This window comes from Leucoraja erinacea, chromosome 24, assembly GCF_028641065.1.
Source record: "Leucoraja erinacea ecotype New England chromosome 24, Leri_hhj_1, whole genome shotgun sequence".
Lineage (NCBI taxonomy): Eukaryota > Metazoa > Chordata > Chondrichthyes > Rajiformes > Rajidae > Leucoraja > Leucoraja erinaceus.
Window position 1 is genome coordinate 25,221,497 of NC_073400.1, and position 23,225 is coordinate 25,244,721.

Below are 23,225 nucleotides of genomic sequence, written 5' to 3' on the forward strand. Positions count from 1 at the left end.
GTACCTCTTGCATGTTGGGAGAGGGGTGAAGAGGGAGTGACAGGGGTGAGACCTAATTAGGTTTCAGATCTGGATGGGCACAGAAAGCTGGAGTAACTCAGCGGGTCAGACAGCATCTCTGGAGAAAAGGAACAGGTGAGGGCTAGTTTTCGGATTGTGAGTACTTTCTCTATCCTTCCCTCAAGACTGCGTTCATACACCTGTCTCTCGCTTTCAAATCCGATGTCTTCACGCTGAAGGAAAGGCTGCAGGTGGAGGAACATGCCCGGGATGTTGCCGAGGAAAACGCCCAGGAGGAGCTGGAGGGATGCAAGGAGATATTGCAGGTACCGGGAGATGGGGGATGGAAGATGGTGCTGCAGGTTCCCGAGAGTGGAGCTGGGGGAAAGATGGCAATACCCTCGACTGGAGGAGGAGTCCAGAAGTTCAAGAGGGGTGGCTTGGTGGCACAGCGGTTGAGTTGCTGCCTTACAGTGACAGGGGACCCGAGTTCGATCCTGACTACCAGTGCTTGTCTGTATGGAGTTTGTACGTTCTCCCCGTGACCGTGTGGGTTTTCTCCAGGTACTCTGGCTTCCTCCCACACTCCAGGTTTGTAGGTTATTTGGCTTCGGTAAAAATTATAACTTGTCCCCAGAGTGTGGGATAGCGCTAGTGTACAGGGATCGCTGGTCGGCACGGACTCGTTGGGCCGAAGGGCCTGTTTCCGCGCCGTATCTCGAAACTAAACTAGACTTAACTCTGCCGGGTTAGCGGGGAACTCCGTGACCGATGGAGAAAGGAACTGGAGCTGGTGGTAGAGGGACCACTGTGGTCATTGAGGGAATGGACGTATCTGGAGCCAAAGTCTGGGCGTGACTCAGCAGTGTGTGCATGGGGGGGAATGTGAATGAATTAAGGTTGGTGGCGGAGGTCGGACGAGGACGCGCCGCTGAGAGAACAGAGATGGACCCGGCGGTGGGGGGGGTCCACATTGAACACTTTGTAACTCTATACGTGGTGACCCTTTGCATACTTTGTGCAAAACAAAGAGATCCACTGTGACATGTCACACGTGATAATAACGTATCATTCATTCATTCATTAATGTGGAGCGGGAGGCAGAAGGGACAAACTCTAGACACTGGGGAAGGGGGTTTGGATCTGGGGTAGCAGGGAAATCTGTCGGCACTTGGTAGAGGGAAGATCCCAGTGTTGGCGTCTGAAGTCAACATTCCTGCGGTGGTATGCGCTGGTGCCAATCTAGATAAGGAGAGTAAGACAGGCTGTGATTGGTTTTGTGCAGAGACTGGGGGCAATCTGCACAGATGGGAGGCGGCAGAAGATTGTGAAGCAGTTGGAGGGCTGCCTTCATATCCTGGAAACCTCTATCACTCGGGCCAGCAGCCATTCCGAGGTTTTGGGAGCCTTGCACCAGGTATGTTCCAGTTTGGTGACTCCGTGGTTTGATGGATTTATATTGCTGCACATTTTATTAAAGCTCATCACACGACGTGAATAACTCCCACAACTGCGTCACTCCAGTCCCACTAATACAACCGCAAATGGACCTACATCATTACGGTGCCAATAACCATGGGGTGGCATGGTGGCGCAGCGGTAGAGTCGCTGCCAATCAGCGCCAGAGACCCGGGTTCAATCCCGACTATGGGTGCTGTCTGTACAGAATTTGTACATTCTCCCCGTGACCTGCGTGGGTTTTCTCCGGGTGCTCTGGTTTCCCCCCACACTCCAAAGACATGCAGGTCTGTAGGTTAATTGGCTTTGGTAAACAATTGTGAATTTTCCCTAGTGTGTAGGATAGTGTTAGTCCATGGGGTGATTGCTGGTCGGCACAGAATCAGTGGGCCGAGGGTTTCCACGCTGTAACTCTAAACTAAACTATGCACCATGTGACTGTCATAAGGTCATAAGTGTTAGAAAAATCAGGCTATTCGGCCCATCAAGTCTACTCCGCCATTCAATCATAGCTGATCTATTTCTCCCTCCAAACCCCATTTTCCTGCCCCATCACCCCTGATACCCATCCGACAACTGCACCACTCCAGTTCCTGGGGAAAGTATCAACGACACAGCCACACATGCCCCCTGTAATCTGGCTCTATAACGGAAGCCCCGGTCTGTGTCCTGCAGGAGGCGCGAGTGAGCCAAGGGATGCAGGTGATGATCCAGCATGCGATGAACCTGAAAGGTCTACATGCCAAGGAGCGCGCCGAGCTCCAGGAGATGAAGAGGATTGTCCAGCAGAATTCCCGGAACTGGCCCTTCAGTGAAACCAGAGGTGAGGACCTCTTCTCACCAAACGCGAGGTAGTCTTTCACCCAGAGCTGGGGTGGGTGATCAAGAACCAGAGGACACGGGTTTAAGCTGAGAGGGGAAAGATTCAGTAGGAACCTGAGGGGCAACTAATTCACACTGAGGAGAGTGGGTATATGGAACGAGCTGTCAGAGGAGGTAGTTGAGGCAGGTTTAGGGACTTTCAGTCTGATGAAGGCTCTCGATCCGAAACGTTGCCTATTCCTTCTCTCCAGAGACGCTGCCTGTCCCGCTGAGTTACTCCAGCATTTTGTGTCCATCTTCGGTGTAAGCCAGCATCTGCAGTTCCTTCTTACACTGGTTTAGTTTCAGTTTAGTTTATTCTCACGTGTACTGGTCAGCGGAAAAACTACCCGTGATTGTTAAGGGCTTGGACACACTAGAGGCAGGAAACATGTTCCCGATGTTGGGGGAGTCCAGAACCAGGGCCCACAGTTTAAGAATAAGGAGTAAGCCATTTAGAACCGAGACGAGGAAACACTTTTTCTCACAGAGTGTAGTGAGTCTGAGGAATTCTCTGCCTCAGAGGGCGGTGGAGGCAGGTTCCCTGGATGCTTTCAAGAGAGAGCTGGATAGGGCTCTTAAAAATAGCGGAGTCAGGGGATATGGGGAGAAGGCAGGAACGCGGTACTGATTGGGGATGATCAGCCATGATCACATTGAATGGCGGTGCTGGCTCGAAAGGCCAAATGGTCTACTCCTGCACCTATTGTCTATTATCTATTGATTACAACCGAGCCATTCACAATGAGTAGATGCACAATAAAGGGAATAACGCTCAGTACCAGGTAAAGTCCAGGAAAGTCCTCCAGTCTGCTCTCCAGTTGTTGCTAGAACAGTTAAAGTCAAATGCAAGCAGGTGGGATTAGCGTAGATGGGGCTTCTTGGTCAGCGTGGAAAGATTGGGCTGCAGGGCCTGTTTCTGTGGTGGATGACTCTATGATTCTAAGAGCATCAAGGTACCAGGACGTGCCAAGACTATCTGAAGCAAACCTACAAAACAGGAGCATAGTTCAAGGATTAAACAAGGGCGGCATGCACGGTGGCGCAGCGGTAGAGTTGCTGTCTTACACTGCCAGGGACCCGAGTTCAATCCTGACTGCAGGTGCTGTCCGTACAGAGTTTTTACCGTCTCCCTGTGACCGCGTGGGTTTTCTCCGGGTGCTCCAGTTTACTCCCGCAATCCAGGAGTGCACAATGACAATAAACTAAACTAGACTTTTAATTAAGTCTATTCTCAGATTTGTAACAGAATCGTAGAACACAAAAACAGACCCTTCGGCCCACCAAGCGCATGTTGACATCAAGCACACAATTCTATATCACTCCCATTTTATTCTCCAACATTATACAATACATGGTGGTGAATTTGGCCACTTCAGAGAAAGGCTCACGCTAACTGTGGAGCTCAGGACAGTACTGACACGCAGGTTTCAGTTTCAGTTTCAATTTCAGCTTACTTTAGTTTATTGTCACGTGTATCGAGGTACAGTGAAAAGCTGTTGTTGCCTGCCAACCAGTTAGTGGAAAGACAATACATGATTACAATCGAGCCATTTACAGTGTACAGATACATGATACATGTTTAGTGCAAGGTGAAGCCAGTATAGTCCGATCAAAGATAGTCGGAGTGTCACACATTCCAAAGACATGCGGGTTTGTAGGTTAATTGTCCCCCGTAAAAATTGTCCCTGGTGCGTAGAGAGTGTACATGAAAGCGGGATAACTAGTGTGAACGGGTCAGCATGGACACTGTGGGCCGAAGGGCCTGTTTCTGTGCTTCATCTCTAAATAAGGGAATATTGTTTAGTGCAAGGTAAAGCCGGTGAAGTCTGATGAAAGATAGTTGGAGTTTAAGAATATCATCGTTAAAGTAAGAAATGTTGCTGCAGGAGTGGAGATTAAAGAGTGTGGAGTGATAGTAAGATGCTTGTAGATCTGCTCCTGTGCCTAGCGCGCAAATAGTCCCCTGGGTTGGCCGCCATCTTGGCCTCATGTTTCAAAATTCAGTGGAGTTCTGAAGTCTTGTTGGTTACAGTGGTACTTTGTCTGTCACATGACCCGAGGTTCAGTGAAACTCATTTATGCTTCGAGGTCAGTGCGAGTATCGCTGTACATAAGCACTTGGGGGGGGGGGGGGGGGGATGGGAAGACAATGGGGACCCGGCTGGCGTGGGGGGAAACCCCCATGAGGGACGGGGAAGGACAAAGGGGAACCCGGTGTGGGGAAGAGGGGAGAGGGGAGAGGGACTCTAGTTTTAGAATCCTCTGCCCAGGGGATAAACCTTTGTTGATTTGTTTGTTTGCTCCGGTTTATTTTTAAATCAAAATATTTATTCAATTATTAAAAATAACATTTACAATACAATAAAAAAAAAACAGAACCCACCAGCATAATACAAGACAAACAAATATACTAAATAAACTATGTTACAATCCTTGTGAAAGATGCATTCAACCCCTCGTGGTGCCCAGCGGTCCCGGAAATCCCCCAGGGCGCCCGTGGACAGCGCGTAGTCCCTCTCTAACACCACCCGGGCACGGACATAATCCAGACAAAGGGGCGGGCAGCCGGCTGGGGCAGATTTGTTCCGGTTACGGCACTGTGCCCGCCAACAGTCGCTTGTCATTTTCTTTCTTTTTTTCACTTTTCTTTTAATTTTAATTTATGACACTTTATACATATTCTTGTTTTGTTTTTTGTATGCTGTGTCATATTTGCTTTTTATTTTTTAGTTTGTTCGAAATAAAGGATTTATTATTGTTATCATTATTAAGTTTTCGTGCACATTGCTGTGTGTTGTGACAGACAATAGGTGCAGGAGTAGGCCATTCGGCCCTTCGAGCCAGCACCGCCTGTTGGCACACCAATTTCCCTCCAGGGGTGAATAAAGTTCCATGGTATGGTATGGTATCGTTAGACACATCTTAGATACGCCTCTTAACCCTATACTACAAACATGACCCCCTTGCATTCTTCGCAATAAACCTCCACAGCTGTAGGACACCAGTGGTTTGGTTCAACTTTATTAGCCAAGACATGAACCTTTCTAAATGTTGTAAAATACTTTTCGTTTGCAGATGATGTGGACTTTCGAAATAAGCATCAAATGATGAGAGCGATACATCAGGTAAACCGGCACCGAGTGAAAACTGCAAGCAAAGGTTTCTTAAATGTTGCAAACTTAGGAGTAGATATCACATCTCGTAAGTTCATAAATTCATGTCATAGGAGCAGAATCCGTGGATCATAGGACAATGTCCGTGGATTGTCACCTTGTCGTGGTGGAGAAGCTTGTGTGGTCCTGAGATCCTGAGAGCGATGCCGTCTGGAGCTATGCTCCTAGTGAGGTCACCCATGGCGGTAAGGTCGAGGGGGGAGGTCTCTGACAAAGAGCAATCCAACCAAGACCTCAATGGTGGAACAGGTGGAGGATGATGGCTGACCACAGTGGAGCGTCACAACGGCTGGGAAGGCGGATGAAGGCTGCAGCAGAAAAGGGTCTCCGGTCGTCTTGGACTCCATGCCACTGGATCCCGACACAGATCTGTCAAGGACCGTGGGGTGGCTGTCTGTGCACCAGTCTCCCCACGTTAAACAAAGTCACGCAGGCGTCCTCCAGCCCTGGAGACACCCATGGTCAGCCACAACCAAAGGGGGCCTAAGAAGAGGAGCAGAATTAGGCCAGCCTGCCCACCGAGTGGACTCTGACATTCAGTCATGATTGATCTATCTTTCCCTCTCAACCCCATTCTCCTGCCCTCTCCCCACAACCCCTAACACCCATACTAATCAAGAATCTATCAATCTCCGCCTTATAGATGTCAATTGACTTGGCCTCCACAGCCGTCTGTGGCAATGAATTCCACAGATTCACCCTGAATCACCCTGTGACTAAATAAATTCCTTCTCATCTCCCTGCTAAAGTTGCGTCCTTTCATTATGTACCCTCTGGTCCTAAACTCTCCCACTAGTGGAAACATCCTCTCCACATCCACTCGATCCAAGCCTTTCACTATTCGCTACATTTCAATGAGGTCCTCTCACCTTACCACTCTATGCCTACTAGTATTTGATAGTTCCACCCCTGGGGGATAGAGTCAAGGCGGCACAGTGGCCCAGCAGCAGAGCTGTTCATAGAAACATAGAAAATAGGTGCAGGAGTAGGCCATTCGGCCCTTCGAGCCTGCACCGCCATTCAATATGATCATGGCTGATCATCCAACTCAGTATCCCATACTTGCCTTCTCTCCATACCCCCTGATCCCTTTAGCCACAAGGGCCACATCTAACTCCCTCTTAAATATAGCCAATGAACTGGTCTCAGCTACCCTCTGTGGCAGAGAGTTCCAGAGATTCACCACTCTCTGTGTGAAAAATGTTTTACTCATCTCGGTCCTAAAAGATTTCCCCCTTATCCTTAAACTGCGACCCCGTGTTCTGGACTTCCCCAACATCGGGAACAATCTTCCTGCATCTAGCCTGTCCAACCCCTTAAGAATTTTGTACGTTTCTATAAGATCCCCCCTCAGTCTTCTAAATTCCAGCGAGTACAAGCCGAAATTCTAGCGAGTACCACCCGTTGAATCCTGACCATGGGTGCCGTCTGTACAGAGTTTGTACGTCCTCCCCGTGACCTGTGTGGGTTTTCTCCGGGATCTTTGGTTTCCTCCCACACTCCAAAGACATACAGGTTTGTAAGCTCATTGTCTTGGTATAATTGTAAATTGGCCCTAGTGTGTGTAGGATTGTGTGTATACGATCGGCGCGGACTTGGTGGGATAAAGGGGCCTGTTTCTGCGCTGTATCTCTAATCTAAACTAAAATGTCTATTGACGTCACATAGTCCAGGCACTGTTGACTTACCTGTTAATACTGTTCCTGAAGCTTGGATTTGTATGTAAATAGATCCCTGGTGAGATCAAAGTTTCCTGGCTCTGTTTTTGTATGAAATATTTGCAGGCAGTTCTACATTGATTCCTTTATAAATAGTAACCTTAGTCCAGACTTGGTCGAAAGACAAGCCGATGTTTTCATTAAAAGAACGAAGGAGGATAAACTTGCTGGAGGCAGGCACATTGTCTATTCCAACCTCTCCGTATCGGAGTTCCGTCAAGGAATCAACGAGGTCCAACACCGACCTCTGCCACAAGGATACACAGAGATGGCTCACATCCCCCAACAAATCCCATTCCAGTTTCACAAAACTCTCGCCAAAAACGGTGGCGCAGCGGTATAGTTGCGGTCTCACAGCGCCAGAGACCCCGAGTTCAATCCTGACTACGGGTGCTGTCTGTGTGGTGTTTGCACGTTCTTCCCATGACCGCGAACGTGGGTGCTCTCCGGGCGCTCCGGTTTCCTCCCACACTCCAAGGATGTGCAGGCTTTGCCGGTTAATAGGCTAGTTCTATCCCTACACGCTGGGAACAATTTACTGAAGCCAATTAACCTGTCTTTGGAATGTGAGAGGAAACAGGGAGAATGTACAAACTCCATACAGACAGCACCTGTAGTCAGGATCGAACCCGTGTCTCTGGCGCTGCGAGGCAGCAGCTGCGCTACGGTGCTGCCATACACTATAATTTTACAGATAGTGGATAAAAGGCACAGCCTCGGAGCAAGTCGAAATTCTTCTTATCGAGTCCACGGACAAGATCAGTCGGAGCTGAATACACTTCTCGGCATCTGCACACAATGGTGTCTGTCTTGTCGCTTCTTGTGCATGATGGTGGAAAGGTTGGTGGAAACAGGGCCGCGACGTGAACGCTCTTTCCTTGATCCCAAGACAAGGTTATGGCCATTGTTTAAGTACCTTCTCTGAAATGACCTGGATTTATTTAGCAAAGGGCACAGCAATGGTGAATGTGATTGTCTTGCAGAGCATGTAACTATCTGGTTTGAATCTGACACTGCCAGTGACACTGTTCCCTTGTTCTTGCCCACCAGAGCACAGCCCGTAGAAGAGTGAGCATCGCTGTGATGCCCAAGCAGCTGAAGGTCAGTGTACAGTCTCTTAACGAGTGTAAGTGACTTCTTCATATTATTTTAAAAACACTGCCTCGGTGGTTTACATTAGCAAATAGTTTTAGCTTTAGCTTTGGACACAGGAGGCCTGGCTTTCGTCTCTTGGTGCAAGATTTAGGTACGGTTCATGGTGGAATGCGCGGCGAATCCTCGCAAACACCGAAGTTGGGCTCTTGCGTGGGTTGGCGACAACTTATCGATCAGTTTAATTTAGTTCAGCATCACGTATACCGAGGCACAGTGAAAAGGTGTTGATATGTGCTAATCGGTCAGCGGAAAGACGGTACATGATTACAATCGAGCCATCTACAGTGTACAGATACATGATAAAAGGAATAACGTTGAGCGTAAGATAAAGTCTAGTTAAGTCCGACTGAAGATAGTCTCCATGGGTCTCCAAAGAGTTAGATTGGAACTCAGGACTGCTCTGTAGTTGGTGACAGGATGGTTCAGTTGCCTGATAACAGCTGGGAAGAAACTGTCCCTGAATCTGGTGGATTTGGGCAGTTTACACCCCAGCGGTATGAACATTGACTTTTCCAATTTCAGGTAGTCCTTGCTTTCTCCCTCCTTCCCCTCCCCTCCCCAGCTCTCCCACAGCCTACTGTCTCTGCCTCTTCTTTTCTTCGTCCCGTTCCTCCCCCATCCCTACATCAGTCTGAAGAAGGGTCTCGACCCGAAACGTCACCTATTCCTTCGCTCCATAGATGCTGCCCCACCCGCTGAGTTTCCTCCAGCATTTTTGTCTACCCTGAATCTGGAGGTGTGTGCTTTCACACTTCTGTACCTCTTGACTGATGGGAGAGGGGAGATGAGGGTTGCTGAAGCTGTTGGTGTTTGCTTAAACAGCAGACAAGGGATAGGGAAGTTGATGCAAAGGCGCAGGAGAAGTCGAGAGTCAAGAGTGTTGGATTGTCATATGTATCGAAAATGGAACAATGACATTCTTATTGTCAGCGGCACAACAGTTTGTAAACGGATCTGAGGCAGGGTCTCCACCCGAAATGCCGCTCATTCCTTCTCTCCAGAGATGCTGTCTGTCCCGCTGAGTTACTCCAGCATTTTGTGTCTATCTTAGGTTTGCAAACAAGGTACTCAGAGATAACAGAATAAACAAAATAAAATGCCAATGAATTAAAAATATATATTGGTGCACGGCAAAAGTTTGCAGTCCCTCGTGCAACCAAGATAGTTCGTAGATGGTGTCTGTCGTGTTCAAGAGCCTGCTGGCCGTTGGGGAGAAGCTTTTCCTGAACCTGGAGGTCACGGTTTTCAGACTCCTGTACCTTCTACCCGATGGCAGGAGGAAATGAGAGCGTGCCCAAGGTGGTGGGGACCCTTGCCGATGTTGGCTGCTTTTATGGCTGGCCACCTCCCCGGGTGGACAGGACTTTGGAAATAGCGCCAAATATGGCAACTCGAGAAACAATTTCACTATATTTTGTGCATAAGGTCATAAGTGATAGGAGTAGAATTAGGCCATTCAGCCCATCAAGTCTACTCTGCCATTCAATCATGGCTGATCAATCTCTCCTTCCTAACCCCATTCTCCTGTCTTCTCCCCATAACCTCTGACCCCGGTACTAATCAAGAATCTGTCTATCTCTGCCTTAAAAATGTCCACTGACTTTGCCTCCACAGCCTTCTGTGGCAAGGAAGTCCACAGATTCACCACCCTCTCACTAAAGAAATTCCTTCTCGTCTCCTTCCTAAAATAATGTCCTTTAATTCTGAGGCTATGACCTCTGGTCCGAGACTCTCCCACTAGTGGAAACATCCTCTCCACATCCACTCTATCCAAGCCCTTCACTATTCTGTACGTTTCAATGAGGTCCCTCCCCATTCTACTAAACTCCAGCGAGTACAGGCCCAATGCCAACAAATGCTCATCATACGTCAACTCTATCATTCCTGGGATCATTCCTGTAAACCTCCTCTGGACCCTCCCCAGAGCCAGCACATCCTTCCTCAAATATGGTGCCCACAATTGCTCACAGTAGTCCAAATGCGGCCTGACCAGCGCCTTATAGAGCCTCAGCATTACATCCCTGTTTTTGTATACAAGCCGTCGTGAAATGAATGCTGGCATTGAGTTTGCTTTCTTCACTACACGTGACAAAAAAGTGCCTTTTAGCCCTGTCCCACCGTACGAGTTCATTCAAGAGTTCTCCCGAGTTTGCCCTGATTCGAACTCGGAGATTTACGGTAATGGCCGCTTGCAGGTACTCGTGGCTCTCGTGGACATTTTTCAACATGTTGAAAAATCTTTACGAGTCTTCCCGAGCTTACCGCATTTCCCGAATACCTGCTGTTAGCGTTACGAGCCGCTAAGCGACGTCCCCAAGCTCCGACATACCCGCTACGTACATTCTACGTGCTTACCACAAGTTTGATTTTTTTTTAAACTCGGGAGAGCTCTTGAATGAACTCTTTACAATGGGACAGGGCTTTATGAACCATTGAATGTTGCTATCTACACTCTCAACTCGTCCATCTTATTGCAAATGCCATGTTTGTAGACTATTAAGCTCTAATTTTATTTTACAGATTTTACTAACTCTGGATTAGCTCTATCTATGCCGTATACTTCTGTCTTCCTTTTCAATGCTCTTTTGCTCTCTTGTCTCTGTTCCGACAGATTTTACATTGTCCTGACTCCAAAATGGCTGACAGAGAAGAGACTGGATTGGCTCATAAATCAGCAGCACACTCCGGGGAGAATGGGCAGCCACTTGATGGGTGATACTTGGAATTAACCAGAATATTTTCTTTATATTTTCATTCATTCACTAAATGCTGACAAGACTGTAATTTACCGCTATTGCTTGAGAAGGTGATGGTGGATTTAGAACTCTCTTCTGACTTGGAGAGGCAAGGTGTCGCAGCGGTAGAGTTGCTGCCTTGCAGCGTCAGTGACCCCGGGTTCGATCCTGTCTATGGGTGCTGTCTGTACTGAGTTTGTACGTTCTCCCCGTGACCGCGTGGGATTTCTCCGGGTGCTTTGGTTTCCTCCCACACTCCAAACTCCACAGGTTTGTAGGTTAATTTGGCTTCTGTAAAAATCGTAAATTGTCCCTAGTGTGTAGTGTGTGCTAGTGTAACGGGGATCGCTGGTCGGCGTGGGCTCAGGGGCCGAAAGGCTTGTTTCCGCTCTGTGTAAACTAAAGTAAACTAAACTCAAAGATGTTGTGTTGATCTGCCAAGACCAGAGAGCTCCCACGTTTGAATTCGGGTCAGTACAGATTTAGTTTATTCCATCTAGTATGCAAATAGTCTTCTACCTCCTGCATTGCTTCACTATTTACTGCTTTGTGGACTACACAAATGTGAACCCAATAGCCCTAAAAAACATTACAATATTGGTATTCTATCTGTCAATAGCCCTGGAAAGTCCATCATGTCCATCAGTTGCTGTGTCCGTAACATATTTGTTTCATGAGACAAGGGTTGTTAGCCCTATGCTCAGCCTCCAACCTGGAGGACCAGTGGAGCGCTCTTCGTCTCGCCTCTACCCTTCGACCTGTTCAGCATGGGAGACCCTAACAGGGGTCGAATCTCCCGGTGGCATAGCTCTAGTGGTCACTGAGACACACAAGCTCCCCGACCACGACAAGGTTGCAGTCCAACGGGGAGCATACAACCTTTTCAATAGCCTAATTCCAAGTCTCGAGGTACACAAGGAGTCCCGACTTGAAACATAATCTGCCCACTCCCTCCATAGATGCTGCCTGTTACTCACAATGGGTCAGGCAGCATCTCTGGAGAAATAGAATAGGTGACTTGTTGGGTCGGAAGAGTTCTTCAGTCTGGCTTCTTTGCATCTGAAGAAGGGTTCTGAATCGAAACATCACCTGTTCATTTTCCCCAGAGATGCTGGCTGAATGTCTGAGTTACTCCAGTATTTTGTGTCTATCCTCAGTGTAAACCAGCATCTGCAGTTCCGTCCGACACACTTTGTCCTGAGCGAAGACTTGGAAGGGGATCTGGTGGTAGCTGAATGGGAAGAGAGTGAAGGGAGGCAGCAGTGAGATGGGTAGACCAACCTTGGAATAAAATACTGTTGTTAAGGTGGTGATGGTGATGGTCCATTGTTCTTGCATTGTAGTACACTGCGGAATCCTCATGAAGATTTACCTGAGAACACAGTCTCCAATTTGTCCCGTCAAACACCACTTCTTGAAAGCAGTGAAAAGGAAGATGAAGGCACCCTTGTTGATGGGTAAGGCAACCCTTCTTATAGAAAGGGAGGTCTGTGTAAACTTTAGATACACAGACCATGGTGGATTCTCATAAGGCTGGTTAATATGTTTTGTCATTGATCAGCTCTGGGTGGTGTTGTCAATGAGTGAACTTCTCATCCACTTCGATAGACACAACATGCTGGAATTACTCAGCGGGACGGCCAGCGTCTCTGGGGAGAAGGAATGGATGATGTTTTGGGTTGAGACACTTCTTCAGACAGAACAAGCATCTAGATGCACCACATCCACTGGCTCTCCCTTATCCATTCTACTTGTTCCATCCTCAAAAAATCCAAAAGATTAGTCAAGCATGATTTCTCCTTCATAAATCCATGCTGACTTTGACCAATCCTCCCACTGCTTTCCAAATGCACCACTATAACATCTTTAACAATCGACTCAAGCATCTTCCCCACTAAGGCTAACTGGTCTATAATTCCCCGTTTTCTCTCATCCTCCTTTCTTAAAACTTTCTTTCCCTCCAGTCCACAGGAACTCAATCCAGAGTCGAGAGAACATTGGGATGCAGACCATCAGGTTCTGGGGATTTATCTGCCTTCGGTTCCAACAGTTTACCTAACACCATTTCCTGACTAATGTGGGTTCCCTTCAGTTCATCCCTCCCACTAGATCCTCGGCCCCTTAGTATTTAGAAACATAGAAACATAGAAATTAGGTGCAGGAGTAGGCCATTCGGCCCTTCGAGCCTGCACCGCCATTTAATATGATCATGGCTGATCATCCAACTCAGTATCCCGTACCTGCCTTTTCTCCATACCCTCTGATCCCCTTGGCCATAAGGGCCACATCTAACTCCCTCTTAAATATATTTCTGGGAGATTGTTTGTGTCTTCCTTAGTGAAGACAGAACCAAAGTACTTGTTTCATTGTTCTGCCATTTCTTTGTTTCCCATTATAAATACACCTGTCTCTGATTGTAACGGACCTACCTTTGTCTTCACTAATCTTTTCCTTTTTACAAATCTAAAGAAGCTTTTACAGTCAGTTTTTATATTCCCCGCAAGTTTTCTTTCATGCCCTTTTCTCTGCCCCTTAATTAACGCCTTTGTCCTCCTTTGTCGAATTCAAAATTTCTCCCAGTCCTCCGGTTTACAGCTTCCTCTGGCCAATTAATGTTCCTTTTCCTTGGATTTAACTGTTATCAGGCAACTGAACCACCCTACTAATTAGAGAGTGTCCTCACTGGAGATCCTTCAGGCCCACTTGGGCAACCTAATCCGCGAGTTCTGGCGAGTTTGCCCTCGACTCATACTCGCAGCATGGTCGATACGAGGTCGTAGGAGGTCTTCGTAACTCTCCTTCATGCTCGAGAGTGGTCTCCGCGCACTCGAGGCCTCAGCTAGATCGCGGCGTCTTTTTCAATATGTTAAAAAATGCCCGCGAGTAAAAAAAGGTCGCCGTGGAAAAAATCGATACTTTTTTTGCTCGTAGGTTTAGTCGTAGTAGGCCGTAGTAGTTCGGCATGTTAGTCGTAGGTAATCGAGGGTAGTCGAAGGTAGCCGTAGATAGTCTTCATCCTAGTCAAAGGGAGGTTGAAGGGAGGTCAAAGGAAATCAAAGGAAGTCGTCTTCTCTCTCTCTACTATTCGGTGTCCAATTTTCCCGAAGTTAGTCGTAGCTAGTCTTCTACATTGTCGAAGGAGGTCTTCAACATGTCATGTTTTCAAACTCTCCAAAACTCTTCCAAACTTGCCAATTATGTTGCCCAAGTGGGACAGCCCCTTTAGACTATCTTTAATCAGGCTTTATCTTGCACTAAACATTATTCCCTTTATCCTGTATCTGTATACTATGGACAACTCAATTGTAATCAAAGGTCAAAGGTCAAAGGTATTTTATTAGTCACATACACACTAGGTGTAGTGAAAAGCTTATTGCCATTTTGCAACACATAAAGAAAGAACAGACATAACATTAATAAGAGTTTTAAACATAAAAAACATCCCCCCACAATGGTTCCCATTATGAGGGAAGGCACAAAGTCCAGTCCCCAACCCCAGTTCACCCATAGTCGGGCCTATTGAGGCCTCCACAGTTGCCTCTACGGAGGCCCGATGTTCCAGGCCGTTCTCGCCGGGTGATGGTGCTCCGGCGTCGGGAGAGTCCTCTCCGCGGGTTGGGACACCTGGAACGGCCGCTTCCGTACTGGAGGCCGCGGCTTCCGAAGCCAACAAGGCCGCGCCGGTTGGAGCTCCACTACTAGCGATCTCGTCGCGAGATCCCAGGCTCCCGGTGTAAAGTTCGGCGCCGGCGCTGCTGCCCGCAGCTGGCCGCTCCGCAGACCCGCAGCTCCGCGATGTTGTTCCCGGCGGTTCTTCAGCTCACCGGAGCTCCAGCGCGGCGACCCGGGCAAGGCATCGCCCGCTACACGATAGCGCTCCAGCGCTGTGCCGCCGCCGAAGCCGAGGTACTGGGCGGTCCCCGACGGGAAACGCCGCTCCAGGCCCGCTGGTAGTCCGCGAGGACGAGTCGAAGCTGCAGCCCGGAGAAAAGCTGCCTCTCCGACCAGGTAGGGACCCTGAAAAGTAGTTTCCCCCTTCCCCCCCCCCCCTCACCCCCCCCCCCCCCCCCCCCCACATAAAAAAGTCTAGACCTCCAAACAAAACACTTTAACTAACTAAAAATAAAAATAAAACGATGAAAAGACAGACAGCTGCTGGCTGGGCAGCCATGCACAGGACAGCGCCCCATCATGTCCAATCTTTCCACTGACTGGATAGCCTGCAACAAAAAGCTTTTCACTGAACCTGGGTACACGAGACCATAAACAAAATGAAATTCACATTCATCAATATTGGCCGTAGTAAACTATTTTTTCAACTTTCTAGGTTGCACAAAAGGAGAGGTTTGGAAGAAATTGCAATCTGCAAATCTACTAGTCTAGAAGAAACCTCCACGCTGTCATCAGATACTCCAGAAAGCTCGGTACAGAGGTAGGCATGATGCTTCATGCGTTTGTGTGGAATAACGACACATTCTTCAGGGGAAGAATGCCCGTTCCAACAACTGAGCAACTACCTGCGTATGACGGGGGTCAACCCAAGGAGAGGGAGAAAGTCCTGGGGCTATTATGAACCAAAGATAGACACAAAACGCTGGGGTAACTCAGCGGGTCAGATGGCCTCTCTGGAGAAAAAGGGATGGGTGACGTTTCAGGTCGGGACCCTTGATCCTACAGCTCTCCGGCTCCTCAAGACACACTGTTCTGAACCATTTGGAAACATAATATGAAGCCTGGAGTAACTCAGCGGGTCAGGCAGCATCTGTGGAAGAGATGGACAGATGACGTTTCGATTCGGGACCCTTCTTTAGCCCGATTGTAATAGGGAGGAGAAAGCTGGAGAAGAGGTGGGGGCAGGACAGGGTCTAGAGAGTGATAGTTGGATACCAGGTGAGAGGAGATTTAATTGGCAGATGGGTGAACGAAGGCCAGAGGTGAAAAGAGCACAAGGCCCATAAGCCAAGGAGAGAAGAGGAGGGAATGTGAAAGGGCTATAGGTGGAAGGTGCACGTTATGTCTTATTTTGTAGATCACAACCTACTGTTCCTTGTGTCTACATTTATCCACTTGGAACTTCTGGTCAAGTACCATTGTTTAGATTTGTTTTAGATTAGACAGAGCGGAAACACGCCCTTCGGATCACCGAGTCCGCGCCGACCAGCGATCCCCGCACACTAACTCTACCCTACTGCAGATCCTTCCTACACATTATTCTACCCTTCTGTCAGACAGTGTCAGACCTGTGCTTATCACTGCGGTATCACTAGATGTTACAGTGATAGGCCTGTGTCCACTGGTACTCTACCTCAGTGTTGTACAGCAGTAAACCGGCCCCAATCTGTGGTGTACTGCAGTGTTATAAAGTGACAGACCCATCCCCACCAATACTGTACCCCAAAGTTATATAGTAAGTAAATAAGTTTATTGGCCAAGTATCACATACAAGGAGTTTGCCTAGGTGCTCCGCCCACAAGTAACAACATGACATACAGTGACAGTTACGAATGCCTCAGAAAACACTAAACATTAATAACAATAGTGACAGACCTGCTGCTGCCTTTGACGCCCTGGATGTCATTCGCCTGACTGAGGTCAGTTGACAGGGCTCACCGTGGGGAGGTCGACAACATGAGCCCTGTACTCTACCCTAAGATTATACAATGACAGACCCATCCCTACCGGTACTGTCCCCAGTGTTATACAGCGACAGATCCAAACCCACCTGTACTGAATCCTGCAGATTTTCAATGATATAATAATAACCTTTATTAAGGACTCAAGGTCCAGACAAGGGGCAACATTACATTAAAAATGCATTGCATATCAAATACCATAAATATATATAAAATCATGGTATATCATATAAAAACATCATAATTTATATTTAACAAAAACCCACAATACTTAAGTTAAAAATCCAGATTAAAAGATGAACAATGTCCTACAACGAGACAACGATACCAGTGTCTCCGCAACTGGGATTCGTAGCGTGTAGTGCTAACCCTTATGTTTGTCAAGGCCACAATAAGCACATTTTTACAGTAATTTATCCTGCAAATGAATTTATACATGTGGTGTCTTAGGATAGCTTCTAAAGTACTGACTCCTGCAGCCACAAACATATTACTGGCACTACACCATCTAGGTTGCCTTAGCAGTGTTCTCATGGCATCGTTATATGCCACCTTTAGTCTCTGCATACTTGTCTTTAAATAGTTTGACCGCAGTGTAGAGGGGTGTGCAGTATGCTCTAAATAGCGACATCTTCACCACATCTGCACACGCAACAAATTTACGCAAGAGGATATTTGCCTGTACATACAGCATGCGTCGTTGCCTATAAATATCCTCATCATCTGTCATTTGTTCTGTAATAATATGCCCTAGATATTTTATCTTATTACAGACACTAAGATTGTTGTCAGACAATTTAAAAACAGGATATTTTAGGCATTTATCCTCTTTGGTTCTACAGACCATAACAGCACTCTTATTAGCATTATATTTAATGTCATGTTCCACACCATACACGGAACATATAGTAAGGAGCTGCTGGAGACCAGCGCTAGATGGATTAAAGACCACAAGATCATCTGCATACATAATATGGTTCACCAAAATATTACCAATCACGCACCCAGTGTTACAGGCTTTCAATTGTTTAGACAGATCATCAATATATAGATTAAAAAGGACTGGGGACAAAATTCCCCCTTGTCTAACCCTATTGCCCCATTTTATTTGCATAGTCTGGTGGGCATACCAGTAGGCCAGAATTCTAACAATGTATTCAGGCTCCCCTCTTTGACTCATTTTACCAAACATCTTTCTGTGATTAACACGGTCAAAGGCTTTGGAAGCATCAATAAAGCACATGAGGATTGAAAAGTCTTTGCCTCTATATTTGTTTACAATCTCCTTTAGGGCATATATGCATAAGTCAGTGCCATGTTTAGCTTTAAAGCCAAACTGGTTATCTGTGGAGTTAACAAACTCATTTATTCTATCCAGCAGAACTCTTTCTAAGACTTTTGACAATATGCTATGGGCCTGTAATTATTTAGGCTGCCTACTTTACCAGCTTTGTCCTTAATGACCGGCACTAACAGGACAGACAACATCGAGTCTGGTAACAAGCCATGAATCATAAAGCCAGTAAAACAAATAGCTAGGAGAGGAGCTATCCTCATACTCGCATACTTAAGATGTTCAGCAGAGATATGATCCAAGCCACTTGCTTTGTTGTTGGACAGCTTGCTCATGGCATGATACACCTCATGTGACATAATTACCATTGAGTCATTACTCTCAATATTTTCCACCCTATACAAGTCACCTTGGACACAGTTGAATAAAGTGCTATAATGTTGTCGCCATAACTCTGCGATATTAGCTGTTCTGGAGATTCCATCTACAGTACATGGTAGAGATGTTTTGCAACTGCTAAGAGCTCTCACTTCCTTCCAAAAATCTGTAGATGATAGACCTTTCTATTTGTCTATGTGTGCATGACTATCTATATAAATGTCTGCGTGTATGACCGAGTGTGTGTGCGTGTGTACGCATATGAATGTTTATGTTTATAAATGCTTGTGCGTATGAGTGTGTGTGTGGGAGTGTCTGTGTGTGTATATGTAAGTCATCCCCCAGCCTAATTCATACCCAGTAGACGTCAATAAACTCACTGACCCCAGTCACTGTGGCTTGCGATGATCCAACAGGAAACAACTGTTTAGGAAGGAACTGCAGATGCTGGTTTAAACCGAAGATAGACACAAAATGCTGGAGGAACTCAGCGGGACATGCAGCATCTCTGGAGAGAAGGAATGAGTGACGTTTCGGGTCGAGGCCCTTCCTCAGGCTGAGAAAGAGCTGTTCCTGGTCTCAACAGGACAGTGAATACTGGCGTTACGTAAATGTAGACACGTACAAAACCATGAGAGGAATAAATGGCTGCTGGTGGGCCTGGGCTACAGGGAGAGTTTGAGCAGGCTGGGACTAGGTTCCTCTCAAGAGGGTGAGGGGTAATCTTATAGAGGTGTACAATATCATGAGAGGAATAGACGCACAGAGTCTCTTGCCCAGAGTAGAGGAATCGAGAACCAGAGGACATAGGTTCAAGGTGAGGGGGGAAAGATTTAATAGGAACCTGAGGGCCTTTATAGGAACAAAGGGTGGTGGGAGTATGGAACGAGCTGCCGGAAGAGGTAGTTGAGGCAGGGACTATTGCAACGTTTAAGAAAAGTTTAGGCAAGTACATGTATTGGATAGATTTAGAGGGGCTAAACGCAGGTAGGTGGGACTAGTGTATATGAGGCACGTTGGTTGGCATGGGCAAGTTGGGCCGAAGGGCCTGTTTCCATCCTGTATGACAATGACTCTGACTCAATGGATAAGGACAGGTTTAGAGGGATATGGACCAAATACAGGTAGTTGGGACTAATGCAGATGGGGCATGTTGGTTGGCGTGGGCAAATTGGGCCGAAGGGCCTGTTTCCACGCTGTATGACTCTATAACTCATTTATGTCACAATTGTCTCCTCTCTCTTGTGCCAGAATGCAAACCCAGAGTTATAACTTAATGATTTTGTAGGGCAGGTTTATGATATCATCTGGGGCAGAGTCTCAGAGTCAGGCTCCTTAACTGGAAAGGCCTACCACTTTGGGCCTACTGCCTACTCTGATGGGACCTGTGTTGGAAGGAACTGCAGATGCTGGTTTAAACCAAAGATAGACACAAAATGTTGGAGTAACTCAGCGGGGCAGGCAACATCTCTGGGAGAAGGAACGGGTAACGTTTCGGGTCGAGACCCTTCTTCAGACAGAGAAACGACTGTTCCTGGTTTCAACAGGACTGTGAACTTGTGCCCAGGAAATACTTGACGACATCACTCTTACCACAAAGTGACCAAAACTGAACACAAATGTCGTCTCACCTATGTCTTATACAACTGTAACCTGACCTCCCAACTTCAATACTCAATACTATGACTGATGAAGGCCTTCTTGACCACCCTATCTACCTGTGATTCAATGAAGTATGTACCTGCACTCCTAGATCAGTCTGAAGAAGGGTCTCGACCCGAAACGTCACCCATTCCTTCTCTTCAGAGATGCTGCCTGTCCCGCTGAGTTACTCCAGCTTTTTTGTGTCTGCCTTCTGTGATGGGACCTGTTCCGTGGAAGGCATGCGTTGTACTCGAGTTCTCGAGTTCGGAAACACTGAAGGCAATTTATTAACATTATTATTATTATTATTATCAAATCGTTGAAAACATTAGCAACGTAGCAGTGCTGGTTTCCGACGGGCATATCTTACAATGATCGCAACTTCTACTGATGGCCGTTGGCTCGCTAGGAATTCATCCGCCCTTTGACAGGTCTTGTTTTAGGTCCTGCTTGGGGTTCCACAGCCCCCTCCTCACCCGGCAAACCAGGTGGGGGAGACGGTTTAGCCGTCGCCTATCCGACCATGGAGCAAAAGGATTTGAGTATAGGAGCAGGGAGGTTCTACTGCAGTTGTACAGGGTCTTGGTGAGACCACACCTGGAGTATTGCGTACAGCTTTGGTCTCCTAATCTGAGGAAGGACATTCTTGCCATAGAGGGAGTACAGAGAAGGTTCACCAGACAGATCCCTGGGATGTCAGGACTTTCATATGAAAAAAGAGGGGAAATCCTTTAGGACCGAGATGATAAAAACATTTTTCACACAGAGAGTGGTGAATCTCTGGAATTCTCTGCCACAGAATGTAGTTGAGGCCAGTTCATTGGCTATATTTAAGAGGGAGTTAGATGTGGCCCTTGTGGCTAAAGGGATCAGGGGGTATGGAGAGAAGGCAGGTACAGGATACTGAGTTGGATGATCAGCCATGATCATATTGAATGGCGGTGCAGGCTCGAAGGGCCGAATGGCCTACTCCTGCACCTATTTTCTATGTTTCTATGGTTCTTTTTTTTTTTTTTTTTTGTTTTTTTTTTTTTTGTTTATTTTATTAGAAGTTAATACAGCACAAAACAGTACAGTGGCACCTAATTTTTATGGTTCTATGTAGCATGGGATTACATGATACCCGTGGCGGGGGGAACTCCCGCCGTCCTGACTTAACACACTCTTCTGTCCTTTTTCCATCTTTAGATGCAAGCAGGAAGAGACGGCTGGCAGTGCAACAGAGAACGAAGCATCGAGTTGTGACTTGAATGAGAGGGACTCGGAGAAGGAGGGTGGAGACGAGAGCAGCCCAGACACAACAAGCGAGGGCACGTTGACGTAAGTCATATGTCTTGAGGCGACCTCGTGTACAATTGCTGCCAGAGTTAAAACAACATGCAGCATGACTGGAAACCAAATATAACGAAGGAAGTGCAGAACAAATCAATGTGCCGCTGCAATAGCTGAGTGAAAAGAACCATCTGGAGATCTCTCTGAAGGCAGAAGGGTCTTGACCCGAAACGTCACCTATTCCTTTTCTCCACAGATGCTGCCTGACCCGCTGAGTTGTTCGATGGAGCAACTCAGCGGGTCAGGCAGCATCTCTGGAGAAAAGGAATAGGTGACGTTTCGGGTCGAGACCCTTCTTCAGAATATTTTCTCCAGAGATACTGCCTGAGGGCAGCACAGTGGCGCAGCGGTAGAATTGCTTCCTTACAGCACTTGCAGCGTCAGAGAGCCAGATTTGATCCCCCCTATGGGTGCTGTCTGTACAGAGTTTGTACATTCTCTGTGGGTTTTCTCTGGGTGCTTCAAAGACGTACAGGTTTGTAGGTTAATTGGCTTCAGAAAAATCGTAAAACTATGTAGGTTAGTGCTAATGAGCGGGGTGATCGCTGGTCGGCGCGGACTTGGCAGGTCGAAGTCTAAAGTAAGGCCTAGAGTCTAAAGCCGATCTTGAGGACGAGGTAGGCCAGACCCCGGTTCCCTCTACAGGCGTCAGAGGTTATGGGGAGAAGGCAGGAGAATGGGGTTAGGAGGGAGAGATAGAGCAGTCATGATTGATGGACCAAATGGCCTATTTCTACTCCTGTTCCTTCTGACCTTGTGACCTAACTACCAGCTTTTCTCCTTGCCCGTCACGTCCATTGTCGTCGTCGTTGGCTCTGTCATCCGGTCTCGGGTCTTGTGGAGGACAAGCAGGGCCCGGCTCGGCTGCTTCCCTCCATTTGGCTGCGGTCCGCGGGGTTTAGTTTAGTTTTGTTTAGTTTAGAGATACAGCGCGGAAACAGGCCCTTTCGGCCCACCAGGTCCGTGCCGACCAGTGATCCCCGAACATTAACACTATCCTATATTCACAGGGGACAATTATTTTTTTTTACACGCATTTACCAAGCCAATTAACCGACAAACCTGTGCGTCTTTAGATTGCGGGAGGAAACCGAAGATCTCGGAGAAAACCTACGCAGGTCAAGGGGAGAACATACAAACTCCGTACGGACAGCACCCGTAGTCAGGATCGAACCTGGGTCTCCGGTACTGCATTCGCTGTAAGGAAGCAACTCTACCGCTGCGCCACCATGCTGCCCTGGTGCTCTATGTACTCCCAACGCTTGTTTTTATTGCCAACCCTTTGATCCCTCTATATTTTAGGATGCATCCTGTCATGGTATGAGGGCCCAATAGAAATGCAAACCTTTCTTTCTTTTCTCAGTTTGGAGTGCCTTCCCCCATCAACTGCGATGTGGTCGTCCCTCTCAACTTCCCGGAAGATGATCACCTTTGCTGTGTTCACCCTCGCCCTCACTGTCGCATGGATGCTTGCGTACCTAACTTAATGAGTAATCAGGGTTGTTGTGTAGTTTAGAGAAACAGCGCGGAAACAGGACCTTTGACCCACCAAGCCTGCGCAGACCAGCGATCCCCGCACACTAACGCTATCCCACATACACTAGGGACAATTTACAATTTTACCAAGCCAAACTTGCACGTCTTTGGAGTGTGGAAGGAAACCGGAGCACCCGGAGAAAACCCACGCAGTTCACGGGGAAAACATACAAACTCTGTACGGACTGCACCTGTAGTCAGGAAAGAACTTGGGTCTCTGGCGCTGTAAGGCAGCAACTCTAGCGCTGTGCCACCGTGCCCACCTAGGGAGAGAGAGAGAGAAAGAGAGACACAGCGGGACAGAG

General features: G+C 47.4%; 1 protein-coding gene across 1 annotated transcript in view; it reads left to right on the plus strand.

The window, feature by feature from the left end:
• si:ch211-163l21.11 (inositol 1,4,5-triphosphate receptor associated 2) overlaps positions 1–23,225 on the plus strand; it is a 56,861-nt gene that overhangs the window by 18,745 nt on the left and 14,891 nt on the right. Inside the window, exons 9-17 of the mRNA XM_055655116.1 lie at positions 186–326; positions 1,286–1,417; positions 2,134–2,281; positions 5,398–5,447; positions 8,264–8,314; positions 10,980–11,080; positions 12,447–12,560; positions 15,431–15,535; positions 21,241–21,372. Of these exons, the coding sequence (XP_055511091.1) occupies positions 186–326; positions 1,286–1,417; positions 2,134–2,281; positions 5,398–5,447; positions 8,264–8,314; positions 10,980–11,080; positions 12,447–12,560; positions 15,431–15,535; positions 21,241–21,372 (974 nt within the window). The remainder of the gene's footprint in view (positions 1–185; positions 327–1,285; positions 1,418–2,133; positions 2,282–5,397; positions 5,448–8,263; positions 8,315–10,979; positions 11,081–12,446; positions 12,561–15,430; positions 15,536–21,240; positions 21,373–23,225) is intronic.